The sequence below is a fragment of the Lissotriton vulgaris genome, chromosome 2_1, assembly GCF_964263255.1.
Source record: "Lissotriton vulgaris chromosome 2_1, aLisVul1.2, whole genome shotgun sequence".
Lineage (NCBI taxonomy): Eukaryota > Metazoa > Chordata > Amphibia > Caudata > Salamandridae > Lissotriton > Lissotriton vulgaris.
The window spans coordinates 369,324,481-369,340,164 of NC_141687.1; the positions used below are offsets into that span (position 1 = coordinate 369,324,481).

The 15,684-nt window shown below is 44.4% G+C and overlaps 1 protein-coding gene across 1 annotated transcript in view; it reads right to left on the bottom strand.

The window, feature by feature from the left end:
* Positions 1-1,239: 1,239 nt before the first annotated feature.
* LOC147730367 (NAD(+) hydrolase SARM1-like) overlaps positions 1,240-15,684 on the bottom strand; it is a 200,787-nt gene continuing 186,342 nt past the window's right edge. The window contains exon 9 of the mRNA XM_086955172.1: positions 1,240-2,418. Within this exon, the coding sequence (XP_086811298.1) occupies positions 2,289-2,418 (130 nt within the window). The 3' untranslated portion in view covers positions 1,240-2,288. The remainder of the gene's footprint in view (positions 2,419-15,684) is intronic.

Sequence of the window (15,684 nt, forward strand, 5' to 3'; positions counted from 1 at the left end):
GACCAAGCAAATGCACAGAAAAGGAAGAAGAATCTTGGAAGTTTCTGAACTGAGTGGTAGACTTGGAGGAGAGACTGGGCCTCTCCAGGAGTTCAGCAGCAATATGTCTGGGGAGTTTCAGAACTGAGGGACGAGTGGTAGAATTAGAGGTGTATCCGGTCATTCGCCAAGTATTCAAATGAGCCAGGTAAGAGGATAAGTTCATCTGGTGAGAGTCCGAGCAGAAGGTAGAGCGGTAGTCATGGATATATATGGAGATTCACCAAGTATTTAGGTGAGTTGTGGAACAAGATGAGTATTTGGGGCATTTTTTAAACTACAGACAGTTGGTATAGAGTGTGTATTGGAATTCCCTGTAGAAGGAGAAGGGCACTTGAGTAGTAGACTTGGAGGATTGTTTGGGCACCTCTAAGTATTCAGATGAGTGGTAGAAAAAAGTATGTGTGGAGTTTTTAAACAGAGGGTACAGTAGTGCACTTGGGTGTGTGTCTGAGCATTTGCCAAATATTTAGATAAGCTGTGACACAGGATGAGGAGTTTCTGGACTGAAGCTAGAGCAATGGACGTGGAGGAGCATCTATGGATTCTCTGAACATTGAGGCGAGTTATGGAACAGGATGAATATCCCTGAGGAGGTGATGGACTGAGGATAGAGTGCGAGACATGAGGTGTGTCTAGGGATTTTGTAAACATTGTGGAACAGTATGGCTATATCTGAAGAGTTTCTGGAGTGCAGATTGAGTGGTAGATGTCGAGGTGAGTATAAAGATTCTCTATGGACGAAGGCATATGCAAAAAGGAAGAAATTGTCTGGGGAGATTCTGTACCAATGGCAGGATGTATTTCCTTGGGATTGTCTGTGCAAGGAGGTGAGTTGTGAAAGTAGAGGGAAGTATCTGGGAAGTACCTAAACTGAGTGGCTAAACTGAGTATCTAAACTGAAAGCACTGATTAACATTTGCCAAATGATTTCATGGCAACTGATTCCTATTTCAAATGGCAGGCTGTGCTTACACTCTCAACCAATAAAAGGAACAGATAATTCCTACCTACGAAAGGAGGATGAGCAATGCAGAAGGCACTTGGTACAGGGGTGCAGTTCTGCCTTCAATATCCTAAATCATGAGGTTGCGTTTCAGGTTGAGTCCCCCTCCAGTCATGTACTGGCTGGAGCACATAAATGTAAAACCTTTTAGCTACAGCATGAAGAAAGGATCAATAATACAGTATTTCTTTTTTATATATCAAGGTAACCTTGTTAGGTAGGAAAGGAATAGGTGTAAGGAAGAGAAATGCATCCAGTTTGTGGAACCCTTGAGTTTTACGGCCGACAGTACCAATGTCCTCAACCACTACAGAACCAGTAGGCAGTCTGAGCAAGGCTTGATCCTGCTCCTCATACCCAGAACTTTGACAAATACAGGCCTCCTAAAGTAAAGTACAAACACTTTCAAGGGATACTGCACTTAAACGGCTGTTCCTACTGCATATGTTTCAAGTCTCCTGCAGTAAGAAGCTGCATACTTTAGTATAGATGAAGCCTGGCATGAAGTGTCACTAACTGGGCTCTATGGGGCATCTCTCAAAACATCCACACATTATCAGGGTAGCTCTGCTGTGTTAGAATTACACAAGGCCCTTCCTTTATTTCCCTTAGACCAACAATAATAGTTCTTCAACTGAGTCAATGTCAGGTGGCTTGAGGAGAAATTGGAGGTCACCGACTGCTTATTACAGCAGGTTTTCCCTTTCGCCGAACACTGTGGCCAAAATTCTCAGACCAATTTAAAAGCAACAACATGTCCCTTTGCCACAAACCGTTTCCATAATGGCCAATCTGGATTACAACAGGGCCACAGGGTTCTTTGGGCCTCCTTGGAACATCTGTAACAACCTAGGAACAACAGCAACGTAATTGAAACATCATTAAGTGACGGAAGAATGCAATCCGCTTATGTCAATCACATTAACCGCATACTGAGTTCTTACACTGGCAGGAAGGGTGGAATTGAAGTAGAAGGGTTCTACGGATCACGTTAACCAGTCTACCATGTTTCCTGTAGTCCAGGTCCTCTTTCTCATTGCCTTACATACCCTGCTTAATGCACCGTTTGTTCCTGCAAGGCTAAAATTAGCAATAAAGATGCAAGAGGTACGAAATGTAGTCCACTTCAGGAGCAGGGAAGGTGGCAGAGCTCTGTGGGCCTGGAATAGCAAGAAGGTTAAGGTTCCTTCAGGGAAAATATATATGTAAAAGGCATGTCGGAGCAGGAAGCCTAGAAGAGACTCTAGATTTGTCCAAGAGTGGGAGTGCCATCCATGCTGTTTTCAGAGCCTGCTGAGGAATCACGGGAGGAGCGCCCCTGCAGGAAGCGGATGATCTTCTCAATAGTGGCATCCTGGTATTCATGGGACCATCTAGAGTACAGAACAAGAGAAAAGAAGCAAAGGTTGAGAAACAACAGTTGTGAGACACAGAAAGGACGCACGTGCTAAAAAAATACACTGTATCCTTGAGTCATCAGCAGAGGTCATGCAAATCTCTACAGCCTCAATGAAGAGGTCAAAGAAACAGAGGGATGTCCTCTAAACAGGCATGAACACTATTTACTCACAGTCAAAGTCAGTATATTCTCAAATATTCTTCTCTCTTTCCTTATTTTCCAACAATTGTTTGCTCTATCTCCTTCTTTTCCTTAACTTCTAAAGTTTGGGAACACATGGTCTACAACCAACACTGTATTTAACACATTCTCTTCTGTCCACCTTTGGTGTAGCTTCTGGCCAGGCTATTGTATGTAAAGTGCCCTCTATGCAGTCCTTAAACACTCATCCCTCCTTATTCTTCTGGGCACTTCTGATACGGTCGATCATGTGCTACTCTATTAAGATAATTTGATTCTTCTTCTTATATAGCTATCCCCGTGCCTCTCTTCCTGTCCTTCAGACACTTTATCAGGTCAGTCATGTTCTTCCTTTGTTCTTCATTGTGGTGTCCTCTGTCTACTCTCTACACAGCCCCTAAGCTATACATATTTGCAATTTTAACTTTTGTGTTAATTTTACAAAAATTATTGTCAGGTTTTCCATCTCTCTTCTTATTTGTCAACCATACACTTGTAGCCTCATAATCCGGCCTTCTCTTTCCTTCTGGACTTCCAGTCTTGGATGGCATTACATACCTTGCACTTAATGCCAAATATGGAAGAGGTTCGTTTCTTTTCTGCTTCTTCTCCTCACACCTGCCCTCTATAGTATTCTATTTTCTTTCTCCTTCCTCTCTTCTAGTCTTTCCTCGAACATGGTGCCACCTTTAAATCCTCTCTGCACCAGCTGTTATTAGTTTTTCAACATGTGAATGACTTTATCCTTTCTAACTTTTCAGTCCACTAAAACCCTCTGTTTTTCTCTTGCACTTTTTCAACCTTGACCGCAGATTCTCACCTCTTGGCGGATTCTCTGTGTATGTTCCTGCACTTTCTCTGACTGATCTATAAGATTACGATTCCTCATTTCCAGACTTTATGCTGTTGCTCCTATTTCTCTGTATCATACACCTCTTCATTGGCTCCCTTTTCCTGCTCAATCCTTTCTCAGTCTTATCTATAAATGTGTCCATTCTCTACATTCCTATCATTATTAATGTATTCTTGTTTATTCTGCGAAGCTTCACTTACCAGCATAATTCCTTCTTTCCATGTTTCTTCTTCTATGTACAGTTTCTTGTTTACTCAACTTGGGACTTCTCTTCTCTATTTTCATACTGCTCCTACTCTGGCCATTATCTGTTTGGGCATGCAGGAACATCTGCTAGCGTCTGCCTGATGGCTTCCTTGGTATCTTGTCTCTTTATAGTTGTCTAATTTTCTGTTATATTTCGCTATAAATTAAAGTTTTGTATGGTGATTTGGCAGCAGTGCCCTAAAATTCAATAGTTGATTTCCTATATCGCATTCCATGGACAGCATGGTTAGTAACTTTAGGAGGAGCAGTGATTTCGCATACCTTCTTTACAAAATCCCTAATTAAGATGTTGTTCAGTCCAGGTCCCATATTTCGACACCTTAGGCTATAATTTCCCCCCTTTTGTTTGAAAGATGGCATCTACCTTTGGGGTAAATTTCTTCTCATGTATTCTAGCACGCCTTATAACTGTGCTGGCTGCCAATTTTGCTTGTTTTTGATTTTCAATTAATTTGTACATTGTTCTCACCCACTGAGGTAAAGTGCAGTTTAAGAGTGTTCTCACTCCTTGCTAAAATGGCAGAGCATGCAGAATCGGTATTTTAGTGGTGTCCACCTTTGGATTATCTGTAGAGGCCTTTAGAATTTTAAAGTACCTGTTTGAAATAAAATAAGAATACCATGGCAAGGAGCTTTGTGATTCATGTAGTCTTCAAGTGAGCACTTCATTTTACCTGACGAGTCTCACTTGGGGGTCTGGTGTGCAGTGGACTAATGCATCCACTGTAGGGCCCTGTGTTTGACCTTATGTTCACAGGTTCTAATCCCAGCGGGTCCCTCAGCCTTTCATCCATCTGAGGTCGATAAAATGAGTAACAATATACATTTGTTTTTCAGCGCCTTGAGACCTTTGGGTGATATGTGCACTTTACAAATGTACATGTTATGTTAGGTCAATATGTCTGCATGCAAGAAATGCCTTGATAACACTGAGGTCTGCTACCATTTTCTTTTCTCTCAGTTAGACCCATAGCTTCTCTCAGCCCCACAAAGCATATTTGTGGATTAAATGTAGGGGCACAAAGAAATGGTAAACTGTTGACAGTCTGATTCAAAACAAGCCCTGAACTGGGTTCAAAGAACCAGACCCAGCAACTCCTTCAGGATGGAATTGCTGGGAAATGGGTGACCAATATTTTTCTCAATGTCAAGCCAGATAGGCATTTTAATGGGATCCAGTTCAAACTATCATGCGCTATGTGCTGCTATGAACACTGTGTGATGGTTATCGCAGTGTGGAAGATTACAGCCACCATCAATCGAGTTAGCTCGGAGTTTGTTAGAACGAATTCTGGGTTTCTTTTATTCCAGAGAAAGTCAAATGTATTTTTATTAATGGTTGGAAAGAAATCTGTGAGAGGTGAGTAGGAAGCATACTTGCCAGAAAACGGATTATTCGGGACTCCATCATTTTATTGGCCTCTGATCTCTAAATGTGCTTAGGTGACCGTGCTGACAAAAGATATTTGATCTTCTTAATCATTTTGGATTCATTCTGTGCTATGGATTCTGATAGATCTTTGCTAAACCACACACCTAGATATTGATGAATTTCGATTGCCATTTAAAGTTTGAGTCCCCAACACATGAGAGGTGACAATGTATATTTATTCAAGGAGTATCTGGAGAAACTACAGTTAGTGTTTCTGGCATCTGACTATAGACATCGCTGCTCTTTGGTGCCACTCATCTGGGGTTACGTGTATTGATGGCGAAACACTGCGTTTTTTACTATCTTGAGCATTTTACTATTTAAAAAATATCTTTTTAGATTTACTTAACGCTGTCCTACGAGCTCGCTGCACAAGTTTAAGTGCCGGCTTGGGTTATTGTATTTTTTTACCCGGCCACCATTTTTTAGCTCACATTCTCTGCTCTTTCAGTAGTCTAGTGTTTGGGCTAATTAACACTACTTAGCTATGGCCGCAGGGTGACTGTGCAGCGGGTGTACCACCAGGACGTCAAAGGCAAGCCCGTCTGTGCCCGTCTGCACCCAAACGGGTCCAGGGGCTTTGCCCATGCCCCTTTTAGGTCTAACAGAGTCTCATATTCGGCTGAGCAGCTAAGAGTATTTCAGCCCCGATGCTTAGAGGAATGTCGGGGTCCCTCAACCTGCTGAGGGATCCCAACAAATGTAAAAACTGTTTGTTTTCTATCCAGCCACAGGTAAGTGTGCAGTCACTTCCTAATTATGCTACTTCTGATATCGCGCAGTGTGTCAAAGTGCCCACGTCAGTCATTAGGTGATAAACTGAGTATCTTTTTCAATCTTAATGCACGATCACTACCGTGCCATCAACAACATCTTTTTAATATCTTAGAAGATCATGTTCCAGATGCCCTGTATATCATGGAAACCTGGCTCCAGGAGGTCTCTATGCCGGATGTGATTGCAGCCTTTCACCCAAACTATTCCATTGTAAGGAAGGATAGAGTAGATAGATTGGGAGGTGGAATAGCGATAGTATTCAAAGACACATTTAAATGTAAAATGCAAGAATTTCCCATCCCTTCTTGCGAAGATGTGTCCTTCATGCTGGAACTCTCACCTAAATTAACCCTTTCTGGGGATTTGATCTGCCGCCCTCCTGGCTCCACAGGTAGATGACTGTCATTATCTGACTTTCTAGCACCCCTTATTCTTAGATTGTCAACTTATATAGTGCTGGGGGCCTGAATATTTATTTGGAGGATCCACTAGGCAGGTCTGGACAGAGTCTTATTGAAGATTTACAGGAACTGAATCTTCATAACTATTTTCCCACTCATCAAGCAGGGCACCTGTTAGATCCAATTTTATCTAATATAGAAAATCTCCCCCTCTTCCTTTGGTACCATTTGTGAGGTTGGGTCATATCACTGTCCCTTTTAGAGTACCTACTTCCCCTGGCTTTATCAGGGAAAGAACATACCTCAGACTAACTCTAGGGCCCGGTCAAAGTTGGACTTCGGTGTTCATAATAGTCAGCTGAGGAATTCAATCTCTAAGTTATTGGGAGATGTCAAGCTTGATCAGCCTCGAATGGACGAGTGGCTGTGCAAGTCCTTGGATCGCATTCAGCCTTTAAAATGCACCACTCCGCCAGGCTTCATACTCCTGACCCATGGTTCACTGAGGAACTACAGGCAAAGAAAACAGTCTGTAAGAGGCTGTAGAGGGTTTGGGGGCTTAGCTATGACGACACCTCTAAGCTTAATTATAAATTGGCTCCAAAGCATTACCATAACTGTTGTAGAATGGCTGGTGACACTCTCTTCTCGGATCAGATGATCTCAGCTTATAACTGTCCCAAAAAGCTTTTCAGAATTGTTAATAAGCTCTCTGATTCTACCAAAATTGTTTCTGCATCTCTATTATCCCAGGTTCAATGCAAGGACCCACAGTTTGAGTATTCATGAATTTTGAGCACATCTTGGTTATTCTTGAGGATTCATCTGCCATGAAAGGTCTTTAGTTTAAATGGGGAGGATCTGAAGGGCGCTCATTTTGGCGGTGTGGTCCCAGATTGGGATAGGTTTGATGAACGAACGTGCCTTGCAGGGGAGAGGGGCCTGCCAATATAGTCAATTCTCAAAAAACTATTGTGTGGAGGGTAAAGCATGTGAAGTCATTACCTGCAGGATTATGAAGTCTCCATACATCAGCAAGGACGCGAGAAGTACATAGAGAATGCATTGCTTTATGAGCCTTAGGGACTCTGTATGTAAAGGCTGAGTATCTATCTAGCTTGTAGTCCAAAGGTACGTTGAAAATGAAATCCCCAGCTAAAATATTATAGGCTTTGGGGGGCAACAATGTCAGTTTCCCTCATGAGGGTGACCAGAAATGTGGATCATCCATAGTGGGGGCATAAATATTTACTGCATATAGTTTTGTTCCTCTACCTTGAAGCGGAGTAATCAGCCATCTGCCATTATTGTCCTGCTCTGTGGCAATACTTGATAGACCAGAGTTATGTGAGATTAAGGTGATCATGCTATTCTTTTTAGAAATTGCTGCAGAGCAGGATAGATCAGACACCCAGCCATTATGCATAAACAAGGCCTCTTTATAGGCAATCCTAGTTTCTTGGCGGAAAACCAGGTCACCATTAATGAAGTGGCAATATTTAGACATCTTCCTATGCTTTACTGGGTGATTGAGACCTTTAGTATTAAAGGAAATCACTTTCAAAATGTGTGCTTATCATTCATTAAATTCGGAAACCAGTATGAGGTGTAGGAGCGAACAACCCCTCTTGAAGGAGAAAATGTAGTTAAAGAAGTATCAAATAGCTCAGAAGGAAGAAAAATCAGACACAGTGCAAATAGACCAAAAAGGAAAAATTACAAAATAACCAGACCCAGACAATTCCTTAAGGAAAGAGGAAGAAGCCAGTCAGAGGCAAGGTACAAGTATGGGCTGTAGGAGTCAAGCACATCAAGACGGAGAGCAAGAATCCTTCACATCGGATTGTACATTGGTTGTAAAACGAGCCAAGTGTAAGACTCTAAAGGGGGAGTTGGCCTACTGCAGGCAATCTTAACATTTAACCATCAATCAAAGGGAGCAAACTGGAACTATTGGAACTTCGCATTTACCTGGCCACACCAGAATCAGATGCGTGTTAGCGGTTGCTGTAGCCACTGTAGGAGCGTATGTATATTATACTGCAAACAAGAGGGGCCCCTACTGTAACGAGATATACTATACACTGGAAACATATATTGGGCAGCCGTAGGAGGCACACCGCCATACAAACAACTAGCTACCTATGGGCAGAGAACAGTGTCATGGAACAATTCCCCCAGAATACAATGTAAACGTATGTATGTCAAATTTTATTGTAATAAGCCTGTTGCCTTCAAAAGAAAATGGTTAAGGCATAATGTCGACTATAACAGCACTAACAGTCAATACCCCAGAACGTTGAGCTCACGAGTTAAGTGAGACAAGTGAACTATGTGCCTCTATACTGGGTGTGGATGCAGTAACCGTAGGAGGAAAGTATATCCAACCTCACCAGGACCTGTCAACTGATGACGGCTTCACTGCTATGCATATGTCTAAGGATCATAAATAACGAGGAGAGAGAGGTTGTATAGTGCTGGGAGGAGTTCAGAGCCAAGAAAAACCAACTCAACAGTGGTAAAGCAGCAGGATTGACTGAAGATATGATCAACCTGAGAAACCAGTTAAGACGAGACAAACATGTGTACTTACAGTGAATTGAATGGCAATATTACAACTACCTGATTTGTACCAACATGAGCTGGATTTGCTGTATGACAGGAGACAGCAACTGAAGCGCTAAGGTTACCCCTTGAGTATCAGGGCCCCAGAGTGATACTGATAGTAATTTTAGGTAGGCCAATGGATTTGCCTCAGGACTAAGTGAATCACCAGCCAGGGCCACTGTGTGAGTTGTCCATACGTTATTCGAAGGTATCGTTCAAGAAAGTCTCCATATAGGCAGGTTCCGAGAAGAAGTGGGTGTGGCGCCGCAGCTAGGGCGACTGACTCCGGAATCTGGGGATCACGGTTCGATCCCTGGCACCGGCGGCAGGCTAGCCCAGCACCATGTGACTCTGGGCAATAGCTTGCTTAATCTTCCCGACAGCCCCCAGCGCCTAGAGACCCTTACGGTTGATTGTGCGATTTACAAAAATGTGGATTATGAGGCCTTTGTAGGTGATCTTAAATTTGTAGGTGCCAGCGAAGGAGTGTTGTACTGCTCTTTCCGAAATCTTCCTAAGCGCCAGAAAGCCCTTTCTCCTGGTTACAGTGTCCCTGGCAAAATGTTGGGATATGGAAATTTTGGAGCCATGCAATGAGAGTGATTCGACTTTCCACAGATGAGACAAAATACGCTCAGATGTTGATGATGCAAAGGTTCGAAGATTAACACTTGGGGAGTAGCAGGGTTCTTGGATTTGAAGGTGGGGATCCTGTGAGCATGTTCGAGTTCAAAGTCTTTTGTGAGGGTAATGCCTAGAGTTGCAGGCATCCAGGATTCCAGGAAGACGGCCACTGAGCGTGACTGGTCTTCAGATCCTTCCGGTAGGCCGAAGATTCTAAGATTGCAATGCCATTTACGGTCCTCCAGCTTGGTGACCTCATGTTTGAGGGAGGTAAGTATTGCGTTGGTTTTAAGCAGGTGTTTAGATTGCGCTGAAATACGATCTTCTGCCATGCTAATTCTACTTTTGATATTCTACAGGTACGCTCTTTGAGATCCCTTTTTCTACTGCCCACTTCCACTAGTAGCAGGTCTGTATTTACATTTGTGATTCGTGCAATATCATGAACACAATTTAGTTTTTTGAGCCTTCCTATACCGGCCACTTTCACTTGTAGCAGGTCTTTATTTGTAGTTGTGCTTTGAGCAATATAATGAACAACATTTAGGTTCTTGAGGATTGCTTACAGAAGTCAGAATTATCTTGTTTTTCCTTGATAAGGTAGTCAGGGAATGATGGTTCCAGTTTTGTTCTTTCAAGATGGTCTTTCCCATCTTTCTCCTTGTGTTTCTTAGATTCTGCCATCGCCAACAGCTGCTGAAAAAGCTAATAGTGACCCGTGAAAGGAATCAAAAGTGATCGTACTCATGTTGGTACGAGTTAGAGTCGTCCACAATTTACAATGTCACGCTCTGCTACTAGAGAACCTAAAACCTGTGGCACCCAAGAGCCCCTATAGAGAGGCTAGGCCATCCAAACACAATGCAGAAATAAGGTGCTCAGTAATATGCAGGTATGACAGGATCCAGCTGCGTACAATCATGATTATATTAGAGATTCACCTTGCTAGGGGTGGTGGTATGACCTCATATTACAATCATCAAGGTGTGGGCAATGACTCCTCTGCGATTGTGAAACAAATATGTCCTCAGCAGGGCAGGAGGCGAACGCCTCGTTGGTTAAGAGGCATGGAATAAAATGGCGAGGTACCTGGTGGAAATTCAGGAGCGATTTCGGTTTCTGTCCACCAAAAAAGCCGGGCAAAAGGGTAATGGATCAAATATCTGCAAGTAACCAACATTTTGCAAACTGCATGGTGAGCCTCCAAATGAGGAACCACTTAGTGGTGGGGGCAGAGGATAGAAAGCACTTCGCAATGTCTGTGGCTGTGCTGGATTCCTAGGCTTCTGACGGCTGCAGACCAGGACAGGAATGCCCTAGAATCATTGTTCTGAGGCTCTGAAGCTCCCAGCACAGCCCCAAGGCACAACCATGTTGCCAAAGTATGGCGCTCCAGTGAGGCCACGATTGGAGGAAAAGGGCATCCGCAAGGGGGGCAGAACAGAGATGTAGGTCCCAGAGGGAATTTTTGGCTTGGCCCAAGGTCTCCAGGGATAAGAAAGTCCCAAACGGCCGTTGTTAGCACGGCACAATGCAGCAGGCTCACGGAGCTCAGCATCGAACCACCATCTTGAGCGGATACTAGCCACGCCCCCCTCTCACCCTCAGTATTTCTAAAGTGGTCTGACAGTCCCCTGCAACGGGCTCCTTCACCTATACATGTGGGACATGGATGTTACATTTATGCAGTCCGTGCAATCATCACACAGCACTGCGGAAGGTGGAAGTAAATGATATGCGCACAAGCTGGTAGCTGCTGTAAACTCATGCACATTCTGCACAACTGCAGCAATCACAGTGAATCTATTTACAGTATGTGACTGGTTGTTACAGAGTCATGTGTTATAAACTTGTGATACCAGGCTCATGATGTTGGGTCACATTTTTATATAGCACAAACCTGTACCAAGGACATTAGAGAACTTTACATGAGCACTAGATTACATTACAAAAGGTCTATTTTTTTGTTTTTGCTCATGAGCTGGTCTTTTCTTCTGCCTCCTACACAAAGACCCTTCCTTGTAATCCCTAACCTTTCACAACTAATCATCTGGCAGGGTGAGGTGGGTGAGACTTGCTGAACCCGCCCCACCCAGTGACAACTTAATTCCTCAATGATTGGCATGTAGCCCCGGACAGTATAGAGCCTGAGCCCAGAAAACCCAGGGCTGTCTTAAAAATCAATGCTGCTGCATGTCATTTGAGTTTGGTCCCTGAAGTCCCTCTAGAATGGCAGGCCTTGGCTGGTAATAAGTAGGCCCTTAGCCTAGCAAATCCACAATGTCTGGCACATGCACACTAGCTCATGTGCCTGTAAAAGGTGCCTTCATGCCTGGTCTACACTTAAGTGAGGGTCAGAAAGAAGGCATTGAATTGCCATTACTGTATTTCTAATATTGAAATGAGCATGATACAGGAAATAGGAGAGGTGGAACCCTAGCGCCTTAAATAACCTACAGCCACTGTATACTTTTATTTGGCTGTTACCACGCGACTCTGCTGATTTTATGTATCATTATCTCGCTGTTTGCACTGTTTCGCCTGTTTGCACAATTTTTAAGCCCTCAGAAACCTTTTACTAATTTTTTTCAACTTACCACACTTTTTTAGAAAACTTGTAGCCATTGTATTGTACCGTGCGTGCTGTTGTTGCTGAATTTGACCGCTGCCATCAATACACTTCCTGATTTCCCGTGCCGCCATTGAGAGATGCCATTTTTTGGTAGTGCGCTCTCTAGTTTTTCTGGCGGCCGTGGCTATTTCAATGCGCGCTGCGCTGACACGCGCAGCGGGCGCGCTACTGGCGCTCCTAAGGCAAGCCCGTCTGCGCTTCTTAGCGTCCCGGAAGTGGCCAGCGCCAGCCACGCTGCTCGCCGGGATCAAGGACGGGATGTCAGAGTATGCTACACTGGGGATGCTTTATCGGCCTTTAATTCGAACATCTGTCAATCTCAAGGTAATTGGGATGTTCTTGTTGGCAATAAGAATGTGTGCCTGACTTGTGGTTTTATGTTGGACTTAGGACTTGCAACCGACCAAGTTTGCACACCTTCTCATCGAAAAACGCAGGCCCCCCCATTGTTGCAGCTCTGATTAATATTCGATCCCTTAAGAAACATCATGCAGAGGTTTTTGATATCCTCGATGATGGATTTTTAGACCTACTATTCATTACGCCGTCCTGGCTTGATCCTATGTCAACCCCTGTCGTTACCCTAGCCACGCCTCAGAGGGGAGGGGACATTTTTTATAAGAACAAGTGGGACCTACGCAGGGGGGACGTTACCTTATGGGGGGGGCAGTGAGGTCCTCGATTTTAGTATAAACTTCTCGACCACTTTACTTTGGGAGGCTCCTTGATCTAAAGGCCCATTGGTCCGGTAGGACCTTTCTTACAGGTCTGTGAGGATGCTATAGCTCCCAGGGTGTTGAGATTCTTCCACTACATTGTCTTATGGGATCTCAATATCCATCTCGATCAGGCTGAGGCTAAGGACTAATGTGATTTTTTGAATACTCTTCATTTGGTCCAACTGGACCAGCGGGTCAGTCTCCCTACCCATCAGGCTGGCCACATACTGGACCAATTTGTACTAATTTCCCCATTTTGATCAGAGACCCATGCCCTGTTTCATGGTCTGACCATTTTGTGGCCTACTTCTCGTGGGACGTGACGAATGCCGAGCCCTTAGCACGTTCATTACGCAAACCCGCCTTTGGAAAAATTGCTCCTTGTGTGTTTAACCAAGTTCTGGACACATCTAGACCTATCCTCTCTGGTGACCTTGAGGACAGACTTGACGGCTTTAACAGCTGGGTCTCTAAGGCAGTTGACACACTCGCCCCGCAGAGTTCTCCTGAATTGTCTAGGGAGTCCCCTTCTACACCTTCGTTTAACCCTGAGTTGAACGCACTCAAACAGGAATGTAAGATTCTTAAGCAAGCGTGGCGCCGCAGTGATTACTGCCTCACAGCCAAGCGGAAGCTCAGAATCAAACAGAAAGTTTATTATGAGGCCATAACTTCCTACAAAAGGCAATTCTATACAAACCGTATTGACGCTGCCAAAAACAATGCCAAAGAAATGTTCGCGATTGTTCAGAGCTTTACGTCTCCTTTGACTCAAGTTAGTGTGACAACACTCTAATTTCTTCTTGGATAAGATCCGCACTATTCAGGCGGCTTTTTTGCTTGGTGACAATGGGACCGTGGCAACTATTTTGCCTTCACCTACTGGCACTGAACATCTCTTGGATGGTTTTAAGCCAGTGAACTTGTCTGACTCTCTTAAAATTCTTAAGAGCTTAAAATCTGGTTCACCCTCTAACCCTTGCCCTGCTAGATTGCTAGCAGCAGCAGCAGCAGCAGCAGCAGAGATGATTAATGTAGAGGTAAACAGCATTATCAATTTGTCCCTCCAGACAGCCAGTGTACGAGTTAACCCTGGGCGTAGTTAGTGCACTTCGCACTACGCAAGCTACTAACAGCTACGCGAACTGTGGTAGGGAAAATGCTGTTCGCACTGATTGCACAGTGCTGGATGCTTGTCCGCACTGTGCAATCACTGCAAACGGCATCTTGCACAGTGCAAGCGGTGATATTCTGCCGCTCGAGTAGATTTGTACTCGAGCAGCAGTTTTCTCAACGCAAACTGGTAGTTTCTCATCGCGAGCAGTCGCGAGCATACATGACCAATCGCAATGAGAAACATGACCACTCCACGTTGAGAATCTTACCGGGAGGCTTATTATCCAAGCTCGCGATCGGCAACTTGATGTTGCTGATCCCGAACGAGGAAAAAGTCTCGCCGGGATGTCATTTTGCTTGCTCGCGGTCGCCAACTTGACTTTGAGGACCGCAATCAAGCAAAAATGCCCGCTATGCTACGCGTTTTTGCACTGTGCTACGTGCCATTCGTGTAGCATGTAGTTGCGCAAACTATGCACGTGTAGCGTAGTCCTACACCCAGGGTTAGTCCCAGTGGCCTGGAAGCAGGCCAGGATTTTTCCACTTTTAAAAAATACATCTCTAGACCCTCTCAACCCAGGGACCTATCGGCCCATTTCCCTCTTACCTGGCTTGGCCAAGGTGTGTGAGAAGGTTGTAAACAAACAACTCACCATGTTTGTTGAGAGGGAGGGTATTCTATATCTGGCACAGTCAGGGTTCTGGGCTTCCCATAGCACCAAATCGGTCATGGTGGAGGTCGAGGAGGCCATTCGGGAGTGTCTGGACGCCACCGGGAGGGCAGCATTAATTCTGCTTGACCTCTCGGTGGCGTTCGACGCAGTCCCACATTCTCTTCTTCTTTCGCAACTCACCAGGATCCGTGTGTCAGGTACTGCCTGTAATTCTCTTAGATCGTTCTTAGAAGGTCGGGCCCAACAGATCTGGATTCCTCCGTCCACCTCCTCTCTGCAGGCGGTGACTAAGGGAGTTCCCCAGGGGTCCACCCTTAGCTCTCTTGCCTTTAACATTTATGTGACACCTGTAGTCTATCTTGTCGAGAGTCTGGGGCCCAAGGTGATGGCCTATGCCGATGACACCCATCTGCTATTTACTTGGTACGATAATGATGAGTCAGTCTCCTCGGTTCACCACTGCCTCTCTTCCATTTTTTTGGGGGGGGAATCTTTTTATTAAAATAACAGGCTCTATGGACAATGACATAGCACATAGGAATTGATGGTAGTTGAACATACAGGCGACAAATAAGTACAAAAAAATCAGTGCGAACATCATGAACTGTTCAATCAATCTTGAATCCTTACACACCATCAATGCGGCATAGAAACAGTTTGAGTATCCATCACCTCCCCTCTGTATCATCTCCAGCCTCTCTTCCATTTTTAAATGGCTAGCGGCTGCCCAATTAAAGTGTAATGAGGAGAAGTCAGAGATTCTCCTCTTTGGAAAATTCCCTTCTAACTTCTGGGAATCTTTTTGGTATCCTGTGTTTGCCCTGCCCACCTCTTTAGGGAGTAGTGATATAGAACAGGAGTAAGACCCATAGACCTCACTGGGACTGGGTATAAAGTATAAAGAGAACACAATGTCCCAACAGGTAACAAATTGAAAGGCAGTTTAGTTATGTATGCA